Below are 15,897 nucleotides of genomic sequence, written 5' to 3'. Positions count from 1 at the left end.
GTTCTGAATTCCCATATTTTCTATCCATAGCACACATGAACCGTTTTGGTTTTTTGGGGGTGTGTGCTGGGTTGGTTTTGTGCTGCCTAGATTGCAAAAACACTGCTTGTTTATTAAAAGGACGGGTTGATTATGTATGCATGGCCTGATTCAGCCCTTAAAATTAGAATTTTTTTACGTCGGCAATAAAACTGCCGACGTAAGATACATTTCAACTGATTTGCGTTGACATTTTTTTTGTAGTAAAATTTTTCAGCTGGCAAAAACTTTCGTCATTCACCTTGTAATGGGGCTAGACCTCACATAAATTCGATGTATTGATTTCCGAAGACGATGACAAATGGAAACGGACTATAAGTTCCATGACCTACTTTCCCAATGCTGTACTTCGTTAAGTTAATAGTTCACTGCCAACTGACTTTCTATATGTTTCGAGACGAACTCATTAGAAAGTGCGTTGTGCACGTGCTATTTACGAACTGAAGGTCTGGGCGTTCAATAAGTTGTATATCGCAGAAGTCGCCGGTGACATGTTTCGAAAATGCTTGTCACCGGCACAGTTCACCATGAAGCAAAACTGTACAGGAGACTCAATTTATAGAGTCTTCGCAGAACATCTCTCATCACAAAACCGAGGGCAGGGCTGACTTATTGCCTGCTGTGTCGTGTGGGAGAGAGAACTACCGGACTTCTTTTTAATACGATATACAATTTTTTGATTATTGTTATTACGAATCGAATGGCACCACGGTATTTCTGTAACGTGAATAATTTTAGTGATAATGACCTAACTTACTGAAAATCGAGTGTAATTATTCTTCAGTCGCAATGAGTGGGGGTAGCTCAAACAAAATCACAATTAACATTATTTGATTCTGCTTGCCACAGTTCCTTTCAAATTTTCATTATTTTTGTTGTTTTGATAATGACATCTACAAACTTTGCAAAGCACTTTAGCAATTTCATTAGAGTCATTTTCCGATTCAAACCCTAACTCAGGAAAATTCCACGAAAGAACTGTTTTCTTTTTCACCATATTTACTTTTTTATTTTATTTTCGTGAATTCAGGAAATTATTCCATCCGTTTAGTTTCAAATGAAATAAACCACCCGCCGAATACTGTGTGGATTCCCGTGTGCATTAAACTAATAAGTCGTTTGTGCGGTTCCATTGATACGGAAGTTTGGCCGAATGTTGATAAAATGGAATATTATTCCAAAATGGATCTTCCACAGGGCATGAGAAGATGCGTAAAAGACAGGTTACGAAATTATGTGCGCGATCCAATAGCTCTAGATTTGATTGACAACTTGCTTCTTTTGGATCCAGCAAAACGGTACGACGCCGACACCGCTTTAGATCATTCGTTTTTCTGGTCGGAACCGATGCCGTGTGATGTGAGTGTGACGTTGTCTAAAGTGACGTCATCCATGTTTGAATTGTTAACAGTACGTAGAGGCAAAAATGCAGTTGTTGGAGGAGTGAACGCAAGACATATGCATTCACAGAGCTTTAACAGTGCCATCTATGATCGTGTTTTCTGAAGACGTTCTTATTTTCGTTGTGTTCTCTTCGTATTTAAGTATGTCCCGCTGGTAATCAAAACACAAGCTCTTTGTTTTCAAATGAGCTAGTCTTGTTTGACTTCGTTTGTAAGAAATTTAAAGAAGTTTTAATGTTAGCTAACTCTATTTCCGAAGACAACCTTTGTTGAGTTTGAAAAACCTTGTCCTATGGCCTTGTTAATTTTTTTTATCTGGAAGGCCACAGCCCTATGAACTTGCTAGAATTTTTGTCTATTGTCAATCTCCTTCCAAATATAAAACCTAACAAACCCTGGGAACAAGGTTGATGTTTAAAAAATTATGTGTGTTGTGTTTCTTTGCGTTGCATGTTATGATTATTTTTTCTGTTCATACAACAAACTAGTTCACAACCCTGTCCACCTTTTTTCTTTCTGTTGTTTTAGTAAAACAACAAGGAATCTGGAACAGAGGTTTACTTCTTTAGTGCTTCCATTGGTTTCGATTACCTTTTAAAAATACAAAAATGTTGATAATTATTTGTTGCTTCGAATTTGATGTAACATTTGAATTTCTATATTTTGTTATTTTTTTAAAGTATTATTATTTGTGAATTATAGGAGATATTTATATTTTTTTCTTATAATTTCTATTTTTTGTCAACCAAATCTAAAGTGAGAGGTGAACGTTGAGTCATAGCTCCCCGTTTCTGCTCTAGCTAGGCGTTAGATTTCAGAATATTTAATTCAACAGCAAAGAATACAAAGATAAGGTAGTTCAAGCTTTTGGTATGCAAGGTCCTCTGTGAAACAAATGAAGATAACAATTTTATATCAAGCTGAAATGAAAGAAATAACGTGAGAAATATCAGCGAAACAACGAAACGATATTAAAAAGATCTGGAAAAGAGGATATAGAAAATTATTTTTCACATTTCTCCCGAAATAATTGATCCACTCCACGTCATAGCTAAATAATCACCAAGTGCATCAAAATTTTTGTCACTATATAACAGAAATTTTTCTCGTGAAACCATCAATGCACAGGAAATCCAGACTCTTAGCTCCTTTTCCCAAATAAAAGGGAAAGGGGATTGCGTCATCTTTGGTAGCATTTGACACAAAGGGGGTGCGTATTTGACATTTTTCGCCTAAGATTTGAATTGGTTATTAGAGGCTTAGCTTCCGCAACAAACCGGTAATCAAAACAACATTATAGTAAATCAGTGAGTTTATTCCAGGCTACGTTTTCACAGCTAAACTGTTAACGCCTGTCAATGACATCCTTCTTGTAAATATAGCCTGGAATAAAGTAACTATATGGCGCCGTAGATTAGTGGTTATAGCTCTCGTACTCTGTGCGGGAGACCGAGGTGTCATTCCTCTTGACGGCGATTCAACATGGGCGAGTGAATGTTACCATAGCCCCGGGTTAACCCATGTGAGGGAAATTGGGAAGATGGCACACTGTGTGGCCCGTTGGATGTCGCCGGGAGTTGTCTAGTAGAGCGCGGGCTCTAATTGGGTCTGCGTAGCTCAAAATGAGCATTAAATACTCTAGGACTCTCCATCTACGCCATGGCCCCTCCTGGAAATAATAGACAGGGTATATCCCTCGATATTTGTGAGGCTAGCCATGTAAAATATGCACATCTATCTATCTATCTATCTATCTATCTATAGACCGCCGCGGGGGAAAGCTTTACACGTGTCTGTAAAATTATACTGGTTCAGAATTTTACGTCTGCTGCATCCAGGCCAGCTTACTTGCACAATATTTTCGTCAAGCACACGAGAAGCATGGCTCAACTTATCTCCCGTGGTCTCAAGGCTTCCCTGTGGAAGCAGAGTGTAAGTATGATTGTGTTACCCGTTATTCATTGTGCAATTAGGCATATATAGTTGTCTAAAAAAGTAAAGACAACATGGTTGGAAGAATTTAGCTAGCTAGTTATATAACTACTTATTTTTTGTCATGAAAACGTCTCTAATGAATATTTTTTGGATGTATATTAATTGTGCTTTTAAAATGTGTCTTATTGACAAAACTTGTCATGAGTTCTGAATTCCCATATTTTCTATCCATAGCACACATGAACCGTTTTGGTTTTTTGGGGGTGTGTGCTGGGTTGGTTTTGTGCTGCCTAGATTGCAAAAACACTGCTTGTTTATTAAAAGGACGGGACGTTAAGCCGAGAATGATGATGATGATGATGACGGGTTGATTATGTATGCATGGCCTTCAGCCCTTAAAATTAGAATTTTTTTACGTCGGCAATAAAACTGCCGACGTAAGATACATTTCAACTGATTTGCGTTGACATTTTTTTTGTAGTAAAATTTTTCAGCTGGCAAAAACTTTCGTCATTCACCTTGTAATGGGGCTAGACCTCACATAAATTCGATGTATTGATTTCCGAAGACGATGACAAATGGAAACGGACTATAAGTTCCATGACCTACTTTCCCAATGCTGTACTTCGTTAAGTTAATAGTTCACTGCCAACTGACTTTCTATATGTTTCGAGACGAACTCATTAGAAAGTGCGTTGTGCACGTGCTATTTACGAACTGAAGGTCTGGGCGTTCAATAAGTTGTATATCGCAGAAGTCGCCGGTGACATGTTTCGAAAATGCTTGTCACCGGCACAGTTCACCATGAAGCAAAACTGTACAGGAGACTCAATTTATAGAGTCTTCGCAGAACATCTCTCATCACAAAACCGAGGGCAGGGCTGACTTATTGCCTGCTGTGTCGTGTGGGAGAGAGAACTACCGGACTTCTTTTTAATACGATATACAATTTTTTGATTATTGTTATTACGAATCGAATGGCACCACGGTATTTCTGTAACGTGAATAATTTTAGTGATAATGACCTAACTTACTGAAAATCGAGTGTAATTATTCTTCAGTCGCAATGAGTGGGGGTAGCTCAAACAAAATCACAATTAACATTATTTGATTCTGCTTGCCACAGTTCCTTTCAAATTTTCATTATTTTTGTTGTTTTGATAATGACATCTACAAACTTTGCAAAGCACTTTAGCAATTTCATTAGAGTCATTTTCCGATTCAAACCCTAACTCAGGAAAATTCCACGAAAGAACTGTTTTCTTTTTCACCATATTTACTTTTTTATTTTATTTTCGTGAATTCAGGAAATTATTCCATCCGTTTAGTTTCAAATGAAATAAACCACCCGCCGAATACTGTGTGGATTCCCGTGTGCATTCCCATGTGGAGACCTGGTTTCTTTTAGGATAAGGAACTCGAGAAAAATGTATGCCAGTTTTCATATTACGCCAGAGAAAATGTGATGTAAAAATTCACCACAAAGGGTTTAATATTACAAAGAATAACATGCGATCAGTTGAAAAGTTTGTTTTTCAAAAAAAGGTAGTAGAAAACAGGTTATAATACCTGAGCAGGTACGATAGAAATATACATGATCACATGTTCTTAAAAGTCCGCCAAAATAAAAATTAATTCTTTGTTAATTTTTTTCTTTTCGTTGATGTTGAAAATGAGTTGTTGTTTTTAAAAATTTCACAACAAAATTACGTCGGCAATTTTTTTGCTGACGCACCTACGAAATTTTCTCATTTTACGTCAGCAATCACGTCGGCAGTGCCGAATGCTGATGCTAATTTTAGGGGCTGCTGATTATGTTTTTTTACCGTGATTTTGTTGTGGGTAACCAGATTATGAACGTTGAAAACTAGTCATGGCGAAAAAGAAAAAAGTCTCAACGTATTTTTTCTCTGCAGGATAAAAACACCATTGAAAACTAGGCATAACAAAAAGAAAGTCTCGACTTAATTCTTACTATAAACTCCTCTTGTGAGTACATTTCAATATAATATACTTTGAAGTAACTAAATAATGATTATGTGAGTAAAGAACAATGGAAGAATATAATAACCTGTGAATTTTTTTTATTCAGAGTAAATGTATGGTAAAGCATTTAATTTTACAACATATACAGTCTGGATATCTTAGAGATGACAGTGCTTACGAAGCAAGTCTGTAAGGTTTTTTTCATTGAGGCAACTGCGGCAATTGGTTTTTACTATTTTCATATAATTGAAAAATCTTTCAACAGCAGCATTAGAATACGGTGCACATAAAAATAGCTCAGCAAGTAAGAAAATACTTTTGAATCTGCTGTTATCTGTGTTGGTGTATAAGATCGCCCACAAATCCAGCGGTTGATACTTGGATAATTCGTAATATTTATTTGCGTAATCTACCAACTATGGTATTGTTCTGTCAGCTCAAATGATGTAACATTTGTTAGAGTTAAATTGTCTTTGAAATGTTCATAGACAGCTTTGATAGACTAGTTTTTATTTTGGCCAACGTTGTTAATGCTTTCGTGTTCAAAATTATGCAAATATGATTAAGGAGTTTGTCCCTGTGGATAGTAATGATAGGCAGGTGTGTGATCGATAGTATAAGGGAACTTAACATGTTATCCATACAATAAAGTTCACTGGTGTGATTAATAAAACGTGGGAAAAAACAATTGTGCCCTGTGAACAGGGAAAACAAATTAATAAACTAAAAGTCATATAGTACTGAAAGTATCAATTCGCGTGATTTACAATCATGGAAAATATTTTAATATTAACAATAAATTTCGAAAACAAAATGGTGGTGATTGATCTAGTATTGAACAAACTCACACTCAAAAAAAGTATTTGTTGGGTGTGCTTCACTTTGTTTTATTCCTAGAAACTCGAAAATTATAACTTGGAAAGAATAACAATTAGTTGTCACTGATAAATATACTTACCTGACGGATAATTAGTGAACAATCACCAGGGTAAGAATGAGGAAAAAATGGTCTGTCATAACTCAAATTCTGGTTGGTCATGACCAATGACCGGTCATTATTGTGTTTTTTGAAAGTTCTCCTTTGAATTAAAACACCCTTTTCACTCTCGTTATGTATAAATACGTTATGTATAAATACAACAAATGCGGCACAATACATGTGTTTTCAGGAGGCACGTAAACAATAGAAAGTTGAATAGAATTAAAAGGAAATTGCTTAGATGTACCTCCTTCTCTTTTTAAACCTTCTTGATTTTATTAAATAGGTTGTTAAAGGAACTTGTTATGTTATGTAAAAAAAAAAAACAGAACAATATATTTTTTCTTTGATGATTCCTGTAACAAATTATTCATCAAACAACAAATTATAACAAATTATTGTAACAAATAAACAAATAAACATAATTTAATGAACGTTAGTAGGCTGATAAGTCTAGAATGCACGCAACTAAGTTGATCTGAACAACCTTGGCATTTTTTGTTGTTGCAAAATGTAATGGTGTCATCAATTGTGATAGCATGTAATTTAGCTAAAATTGAGCCATAAATCACCCAAGGCACGTGTTAAACAGTGCTTCTGCAAATAGAGAATGTGGTTAATAGTTAGTAAAATCATCTTTGGTTTTCTTATTCTTATTATTTAATTGACACACAACATTTGTTGTGCAACACCTCTTGGTACCACTTCGTCATGCAACTTGTGTTTCCATAAAAGTGACAAAAAGCTTTTAGAAATAGGAAAAAAAATTCTGTTCAGCTTAATTTTAAGATGTGACATTTGACTTTATAGGTTTTGGGTTTGTGCAAAAGATCATTGACAAGTGGCATTGTAAGTTTTCAGTTCTTCTCAGAAAAGAAAGTATTTGCAATGTTTAGCCGTACAAACCGAATGGAAAGTAACACTTATTTTTTAGCCTAAAACCAAACTGCTAATTAATGGACAGTTTATTGACAGTAAAACAGATTCTTGGATACCTATTACAAATCCTGTAAGTATACATATCATTGTTCAAATTATTTATGCATTAAAATGTATGATAATACTACACATCCTAATGAATTGAGCCAAAACCGGCCAGTTCTAACTACTAATACTACACAACTATTTCCCTCATCTTATTATTTATTAACCAAAGATTTTTTTGGATAAATTACTTCTAAAATTACATGGTTTATCAAATTATTAAATTCTGTTCTAAACGCATATTCAATGATGTCTCTTTATTATGAAACACATCCCTTTAAACTATTGTTATGCATGTGGAATAAATTATTTTTAAGGCCACCAATGAAATTGTATCATACTGTCCTGAAGCAACAGAAGAGGAAAAATTAGCTGCTGCTACTGCTGCAGAAAACTCTTTCAAAACATGGTCTGAAACATCGATTTTGACGCGACAGCAGATTATGTTTTCTTTGCAACAAAAAATCAAAGATAACATGGTTAGTTTATTCATATAATTATGTGATAAAGTGAAACCAGTGGTTGTTATTTTTACTTTCTAATGTTTTTCTTCTCCATCCTAAGCAGTTGCTTTTGATCCTTTTAGAAAGAACTGGCGGAAATCATTACTTTAGAAAATGGAAAAACACTTGCCGACGCGGAAGGAAGTATCTTGCGTGGTCTACGTATGTATCTTGTGTAAAGTGTTAGCATCAGTTTAATTTTCTTGCTAAATAATTTTCTTCATGGAACAATTTTTTAACCTGGAGAAAGGTATGACAATGCAAACTAACTTAGGATTTGTATTCATTTTTTCCAGAGGTTGTTGAACACGCTTGTTCAGTTACATCATTACAATTAGGAGAAACCTTACCAGGTGTGTCAAAGGATATGGATACACATTCATACCGTGTCCCACTTGGTGTCTGTGCCGGAGTTGCACCGTAAGATTTTCGTTTCTAATGCTGTTGACTAGTTTAAAACTGAATGCTGTTATAATTCTGTAAAATTCTTACTTAAAATTTAGGTTTAACTTTCCAGCAATGATTCCCCTATGGGTAAGTTCCTTAACTATACTAGTAGGTCCACAAAGTAGAGTTGTTATTGGAACAAAATATCTATTTTTTTTAATTGTAGATTTTCAATAACTTAAATGTTTTGTAAGCAAATTTTGTTAATTTACCATTCACGAAACTACTCTACCACACTTCCTCAATTCCCCTCAAATTTCCTTAAATCTCCTCGTAAAGGAGGCTTTTTAACAACTTTCCTCAATTTGAATTTTGTCCTTGAAACTATGTTTGGAATTTTGATAAAATTAATGTTTGTTTAGATGTTTCCTATGGCATTAGTTTGTGGTAACACCTTTATTATGAAACCTTCTGAACAAGATCCAGGAGCTGCTATGCTTTTGTGCAAGATGGCAGTTGACAGTGGTGTACCAGAAGGTGTACTAAATGTTATACATGGAACCAAACCTGGTACGTAATAGGCAACTCCTGTATTATTGTGTGGTGTATATGCACTAAAAATAAAATTTTTCTGTAAAAAGAATTTGTTATAAGCAATTCATTTGCATTGTTACTCGGGCAGCAAGCCAATTTTTTTATACATAAAATTGAACTTCTTAGGATCAAAGAAAAGATGGATTAGAACAAAAAATATATCGTGTGGGACCAGTTTGTTCGCCTTACCACAAAGAAATGTCACATTAGATCGGTGTGATTAATACATATATAAATACAATCACAGTTTTATCATCCCAGCACCATGCTGGTTTAAAAAGTATTTAATGGCATAGGCACAAGAGCCTTTTTATTGCAGAGATTTTTTTGCTTCACCGGTGGGGTATTTGTTCAATACTGAAAAATTAATTGCTGCTTTATGTTTTTTTAGCTGTTGACTTTATATGCACTCATCCTTCTATTCGTGCTATTTCTTTTGTGGGATCAGATCATGTTGTAAGTATGTTTATAGCTTAAAATTAGTGCCTCTAGTGCCTCAGGGAGTGAGACATTGCGGCCACCCCCCTCCCCCCCCCTCTGCAATAACTTTTACAACAAATGGGAATTTTCTAAGTTCCAGCCAAGGTAACCAGGGAATATAGTTACATGTCTCATCCCATCAGAAAAAAATATTGAACTATTTTGTTGTTTTTAATAATGATAGTACATTTTTGAGTTGTCATTGAATCTCCTCTTTTAAAAAATAACTTACTGCAACACAACAAGGGTCTTGTTAAAAGGCCGTATGCATTAAAGCATCTGTAACATTTTTAGGGCCAATACATTTATGAAAAAGGTTCTGAGCATGGAAAACGTGTGCAGTCCAATATGGTAAGTGGCTTTGTCAGTTAATATAGGTTGTTTCCCTCTATAATTACATCTTGGATTCTCTGTTTGCTACACTCTCCAATGAGTAGACAGACTCTAATAGTTTTTTCTCATGGTAAGATAAGTAATGCTGGATAAATTTTGAAATCCAATGTTGTTTTATTTGTTATTCTTTTGTCGCCACCAACGGCTATCTGAAAGCTTTTACCTATGTAGTCTTAACTGTTTTATGTAGGGTGCCAAAAATCACGGAGTTGTGTTATCAGATGCAAACAAAGAAATGTCGTTAAATCAATTGGTTGGTGCAGCATTCGGTGCTGCTGGACAGCGATGCATGGCTCTCTCCACTGCAGTGTTTGTTGGAGACTCACAAAAATGGATTCCAGAGTTGGTTGAGCGTGCCAAAAGTCTAAATGTGACAGCAGGTTGTCGATCATTCTCCATATAATGTAGAAGAATGTTGATTATGGTAGCACTTAAGTTAAAATACCCAAATCTAAAAAGGATCAAAGTCGTTAAAACCCTAAAAATATAGCTTACGTAGGCATTCGCCTGCTACCAGGACTAATATAGAAAACTTGATCTAATTTTGTATCGGTAAAATATTATCAGTGTTTAGGACTAGGATGAATTTACGTTACTTGGCTTAACAAAGGTAAAAGAGAGACCCTATATGTGTTTAATTATTTCTTAGATCTTGTTTTTTTATTGTCTTCTTTTCAGGCGATAAGGAAGGAGTGGATCTGGGTCCTCTTATCTCGAAAAGTGCTAAAGAACGCGTGGAAAGGTTGATTCAGAGTGGTATTGATGAAGGTGCCGACGTAAGAATGTGTTTTCTTCATAACTTTATAAGTTTGTGATAAAGATCAAAATTAGCTAAAATATTGTTTAGGACAAAATCTTATTTTTCTATTTAAAAGTGTAAAATAATAGCGGTTAAATATAAATAAATATGTAAAATTTACAATATATACACGTTTTTTTTTACAAGAAATTGCATTTGGGCTTAGGCTCAATGTTTTTTAGTTTTTTTGAGAAATAAGCCTCATGTTTCTTATTTGTTTCTTATTCTTAATTGTTTCAAAAACATGAAGAGAACGATATGCTAGAAAAGGAGGGTGAAGATGATGGAAATATTTTTGATTTGTTTGACTTTAAGTGCTTTCTGTTTAGTGTTCTTACAAAAAAATTGTTTCTTGGCTTTCTAAGCCTGCCCATGTTTCTTAATGTTTTTTAGTTTTTTTTACTTTAAGCATATGTTTCTTGTATGCATGTTTCTTGTAAAAAAAAGTGTAGTTGATTTGATTAAGTTTCTAAAATTTTGCGGTTCACTCTTTTTTTCGAGATTTTTTGCAGGGATTGAGTTTTACACATTTGTAGCAAATTGTTTAATGCGCAAATTAAAGTGTGATGCGAATCCTAATCAATAAGGGTGCAAAACTTTTTCTTTTTAGTGTATTCTCGACGGAAGAGGGATCACTGTTCCTGGTTATGAGAATGGACATTTTGTAGGACCAACTATTCTTACGAATGTGAAGGTAGCGTTTTTGTTTTTTTTGGGTGGGTTAGTGTTTATGTTGTCAATCCTACTACATGTTTAAAAAAAATCTTTTTTTTAGCCCGACATGGAATGTTACACCGAGGAAATCTTTGGACCTGTCTTAGTAATTTTAAATGCCGACACGTTAGATGAAGCTATTGACATCATCAACAGCAACAAATACGGTAACGGTACAGCGATCTTCACAAATTCTGGTGCTGCAGCTCGAAAGTTTACGCAAGATGTAGACGTTGGGCAGGTGGGAAACTAAAATTATACCATTCTCTTGGTTCGTTTCCGTTCAATTTCATTCTCTGTTATAGTGCATAAATATCACGAGTTTTCTTGTTTGCGCGTGCGCACTTTGGTATAATTAGAGATTTCAATTCCGCAATAGCGGAAAATGCAGTGGAATGGAAACAAGCCTGTAAGTGTGGAAACGCTTGGGATTTTTTCCAGATCCGCGAAATTCCGAAGAGCATATTTTTGTGAAAATTTACATAATCGAAAAAAAATGTTTTTCTTTTTTCAGTTTGCTAAAGTTAATGCTAAGTGACTAATTTGATCATATAATTCTTTAAAACACTTTTCTATGTTTTGAGGTTCAATCCTTGACATTTTCCAGGTTTACTTTTTGTAATTCGCGAAAGTTAATGCTTGAAAAAATTTTCAAGAGCATAAATTCGCTGAAGTTTATGTTTGCAAAACTTTTTAATATGGCTCATTCGCGAAATGTAAAATTTTATGCGAATTGCCTTATCCGTGAAAATTTCTGCACTTAAACTTAAATATAAAACTTTCACGAACATTAGTTCCCGTAATAAGAAATGTTTATGACTAGGTGTATTGTCGATCAAAATGTCTCCGATTAGTTCAAAGAAAACAACTGGGGTTAAATACAAATATAGATTTTTCTTCAGACAAAACTTGCCGTTTCAAGACTTACATATAATTGCTTTATAGATTGGTATTAACGTTCCAATTCCTGTACCACTTCCTATGTTTTCGTTTACTGGATCTCGCGGTTCGTTCCGCGGAGATATGAATTTTTATGGAAAAGCGGTAAGTGATACAAACGTTTAGTGTTACTTACTAAGCGGAGAGAATTTGGCGTGGATGTTATATGGAGATAAGCTTTTGACGTAGATTAAGTTTGGCGCATTTCAAATTTTGCTAAATTTAACGAGTAGAGGAAGAAGCTATTAATTTTGTTGACAATCGAGTTATATTTAGCAAAAGAAATAGCTTCCAAACGCCATTAATTATTTCTTTAAGGCCCTGAACCAATTCAGTTATTTCAGTTATTTGACAATGAAGTCTTAAAAATAGAGAAATGTGAATAATTTACCTTCAAATTTGAAATTTGTAAAAGATTTAACAAGAAGGTAGATATTAAGCTACCACCAACAACTGTTTATCCCCTCTCCTCTTCCGATTGCGTAGCTACCAGTTCCAATATATTTTTAAAAGTTGAATCAATGACAAAACAAATTCGTTCGTTGAAACAAAGTCATTTTTGCGATTGAAAACTTATCCGATGAAAACACGACTATGTTCTCATGTTTTTTTAGGGTATCCAATTTTACACTCAATGGAAAACAGTGACATCTCTGTGGCGTGCTGAAGACGCAACCGACCAAAAAGCTCAAGTTTCGTTCCCCAAAATGGGTTAAACGAATTAAAAGTTACCTGAAAATCTTCATTGAGATGGAGGGCATAAACGCGTGACAATTTTTTACAAAAGAGTCGAATAATAAATAAAAAATACATTAATGTAATATTTTATATCAAAATTATATAAACAACGTCTTTTTAAAATCTACATCTATTTTTTTAACAAAAACTGAAACGAATTATAAAAAATTCCAAGTTAAATTATACATCGTGTTGGTTTAAAATGTTAAATGCTATACTACACGTTTTTTGATATAAGAAAAAATTTATAAGAAAAAGAGCCTAAAATTCTTAAAAATTTTTAAGAAAATCCCCAGCCTCAACGTATTAAGATCAAATTTTTGGAGACCTTGATATGTATATTAAGAGTTACTAAATACCCATAATTTTAAAATACAAAACAATCAAGTTTCGTTTTTTTTAAATATACATCCTAACAAATTTATATCCTAAAAATGACAAGAAGTCCTTTTCAATAAAAATAAAAGATGTCTCGAATAAAATACATAACTATATAATCCTATGGCTGTCGATAAAAAAAACAAAGAAAATAGGGAAATAAAAATTAGAATTTTTTTTGAAAATTTTAGCCTATATTTAGGCATTTTCTAGGAAAATAAGGCTAGGTTAAAAAACAAACAGTTTTCTTATAAAAAAAACAACGTGTATTTACGGCGTTCTAAAATTGATAGCTAGCGTAGCAGCCAAGACGACACTAACGAGTAACACGATGGCTGACGATGTCCAGATTAAGTAACTCGATGTTCTGGATGTTTTCTGCTGTGCTGTGAAGTAATCAAACAGTCCAATCTGAAATGGTATAGATTTAGAATTTAGACTAAGAACGTTCTTAATTATGATTATAATTTATGGAAACATCTCGGCCTTGATGTTCTTATAAACTAGGTTCTTATAAAAAACGTACGTTTGTCCGTTCAATTACGAAACCGGGTCTCAATTAAAAACTTCGAATTTTAAAATTTTCTGACGTGAAATAAGATGACTCCATGAAACTCACCCAACCTCCCTGTTCCACTATCCAGTCTGTTAATTCGTTTTCCACATATTCCACAGACCAGTTTTTAATTCGCGGAATGTAAACAGAAGAGCCACATAAAACACAATCTACAGCCAATGCACCAGCAAATGCAAATAAGGAGACCACTTTAGCCCAATCTACTCCTTTCGCAAAAATTTCTTTTCCGACATTCATATAAACCCGACGTAAATTTACTTCTCCAAGAGATCGAATATTTAATTGTTGTAGAACATCTGTATACACACTGGCATGTCGAAACTCCAATACTTCGCCAATGTAAAGAAGAACTTTTGATAAATCATCAATTGTTAAAGCGCATCCTCCGGAAGCGAAACGTTTTTCAGTCAACATTTGAATAGCTTCTGAAGATACCTGTCTTTCGGAGGACTTCGTTGATAAATTTATACTACGACTTACCATGTCCTCGTCTCTCGTTAATGATGAAGCGGGAGTTATTTTCCTTTGCTTTAAATTTAGTCCTGACCTGATAAGGCGATCGTCAATGTACTCAGAACATAACGTTTTTGCATCCTGTATAACACTATCTCTTGTTACATTTTGATCTTTCTTACACGAAGAATTCATTGCACCTTTTAAACGTACCAGTGTATAATGATAAGCTAAAACTCCCCAGTCTTTAAGACTCTCATTCATTATTTATAGTATCAAAATTACGCACATACTTATAAATAAATCGTTTATCACTTGCGGAAAATGTATCCAGCCAGCTTCCTGCATGTAAAACTAAATTTTCTCGTGTTGTATGCGGATTAGGAGCTTATAAACAAATGCGCCATTTCTAAACGTGGTCAGTTTCAAATTAAATGTTTTTAATAAAAATCTTACAGCCTTTATTACAGCAAGTTCGGTAAAACAAAGCTGTTTAAGCTGACGTCAGCAAAATAGTTAAAATTATAATGGCTGCCGCCGAAGCTGGTAATTTTTTGAACATTTTTGCAACCTTGTAGTTTGGCAGCAGAAAATTGGATATTAATAATAAATATTAGGCAATGCAATGGCAAAAGTTAAATAGGGTTGGGAATTAACCTCTCTCTTTAACTAGTTTTGACTTGCCAAATCTCCTGATAGGCAGCATTGTGTCTGCAGCTAATTCTTCTCTGCATGTCGTCTGGCGATTTCTTGACTAGTGAATTATTGTGAAAATTCATGCTTGCTGAATAGCTTTTTTTGTTTTGTGATGAAAATTTTCTCCTGGTCACCTACACAGTAGCATTTTTGGGGTGACTTCTCAGTAAATTAGGCAGTGTTGCTTGGTAAATTGTTGTCTAGCCCAATAAATATGTAAGATGTCAAATGCTTGTTCTGTTTTGAAATGCTTCGTACTAGTTAAAACGTCATTAAAATTATTTCTGGTTTTAATAAACAACTTTACAAGTTCAAACAAAAGAAATTATAAAAAGTGACAAGTGATTTTTTCAACAATAATGACAAAACAGTGATTTAGAATAGAAATCACTGTTTTGCCTTAAACTTTGTACAATATTTATACAATAATATAACATTTTGTTATTCCTACCATCCTATTCCAAGAGGAGCCTTGCAAGTAATTTTTTTATTTCTTTTTACTATACACAACATTTATAGCTCTGAACATTTTACACTGATGGTATACGCTTGTCATGTAGCAGAGTCATAGACTTAGTAAAAGACAGTAGTAGACCTCCTAATTCTTCATGAGTCAAAATCTATTTTATTAAAAGTAAGAACCAGCAGTATTTCGAAGTAACCACCAGAGAACCACCTATATTATGAAGTAACCAACAGAGAACCAGCAGTTTTATACTGCCAAAGGTAGCACATTTCATAAAAATGCAATATTAAGAATGCAATATTTTTAAGTTATTATTAACGAAGTATGCAAAATAATTATTAAATTCTGTATATAATAGTTTAACATTGTAATATACGAAAAAGTTTTTTTGACGTAGTAGGTAACCTTTAATATTACGGAAGGAAGTTTAGGGTTAATAATGGCTTTTCACAAT

At 34.1% G+C, this 15,897-nt stretch overlaps 2 protein-coding genes across 2 annotated transcripts; one reads left to right on the top strand and one right to left on the bottom strand.

Annotated features, from left to right (window-relative positions):
* Positions 1-3,224: 3,224 nt before the first annotated feature.
* LOC130640770 (methylmalonate-semialdehyde dehydrogenase [acylating], mitochondrial-like) lies at positions 3,225-12,996 on the top strand. The gene is made up of 16 exons (XM_057447314.1): positions 3,225-3,374; positions 7,153-7,191; positions 7,277-7,351; positions 7,644-7,805; positions 7,913-7,991; positions 8,126-8,249; positions 8,333-8,363; positions 8,639-8,786; positions 9,202-9,266; positions 9,585-9,641; positions 9,874-10,063; positions 10,362-10,459; positions 11,093-11,176; positions 11,258-11,437; positions 12,142-12,240; positions 12,750-12,996. The coding sequence occupies exons 1-16, from the start codon at positions 3,324-3,326 to the stop codon at positions 12,849-12,851; spliced, it is 1,584 nt and encodes a 527-aa protein (XP_057303297.1). The 5' UTR covers positions 3,225-3,323; the 3' UTR covers positions 12,852-12,996.
* A 440-nt stretch (positions 12,997-13,436) lies between these two features.
* Positions 13,437-14,674, bottom strand: LOC130640774 (bcl-2-related ovarian killer protein-like). The gene is made up of 2 exons (XM_057447318.1): positions 13,871-14,674; positions 13,437-13,662 (listed from the first exon to the last, which is right to left on the bottom strand). Exons 1-2 carry the CDS (start codon positions 14,543-14,545, stop codon positions 13,522-13,524), a joined length of 816 nt encoding a protein of 271 aa, XP_057303301.1. The 5' UTR covers positions 14,546-14,674; the 3' UTR covers positions 13,437-13,521.
* Between the last annotated feature and the right edge of the window lie 1,223 nt (positions 14,675-15,897).

The sequence above is a fragment of the Hydractinia symbiolongicarpus genome, chromosome 4 (assembly GCF_029227915.1).
Source record: "Hydractinia symbiolongicarpus strain clone_291-10 chromosome 4, HSymV2.1, whole genome shotgun sequence".
Lineage (NCBI taxonomy): Eukaryota > Metazoa > Cnidaria > Hydrozoa > Anthoathecata > Hydractiniidae > Hydractinia > Hydractinia symbiolongicarpus.
Note: the sequence above shows the minus strand (reverse complement) of the source record. Positions and strands in the feature narration are given on the sequence as shown.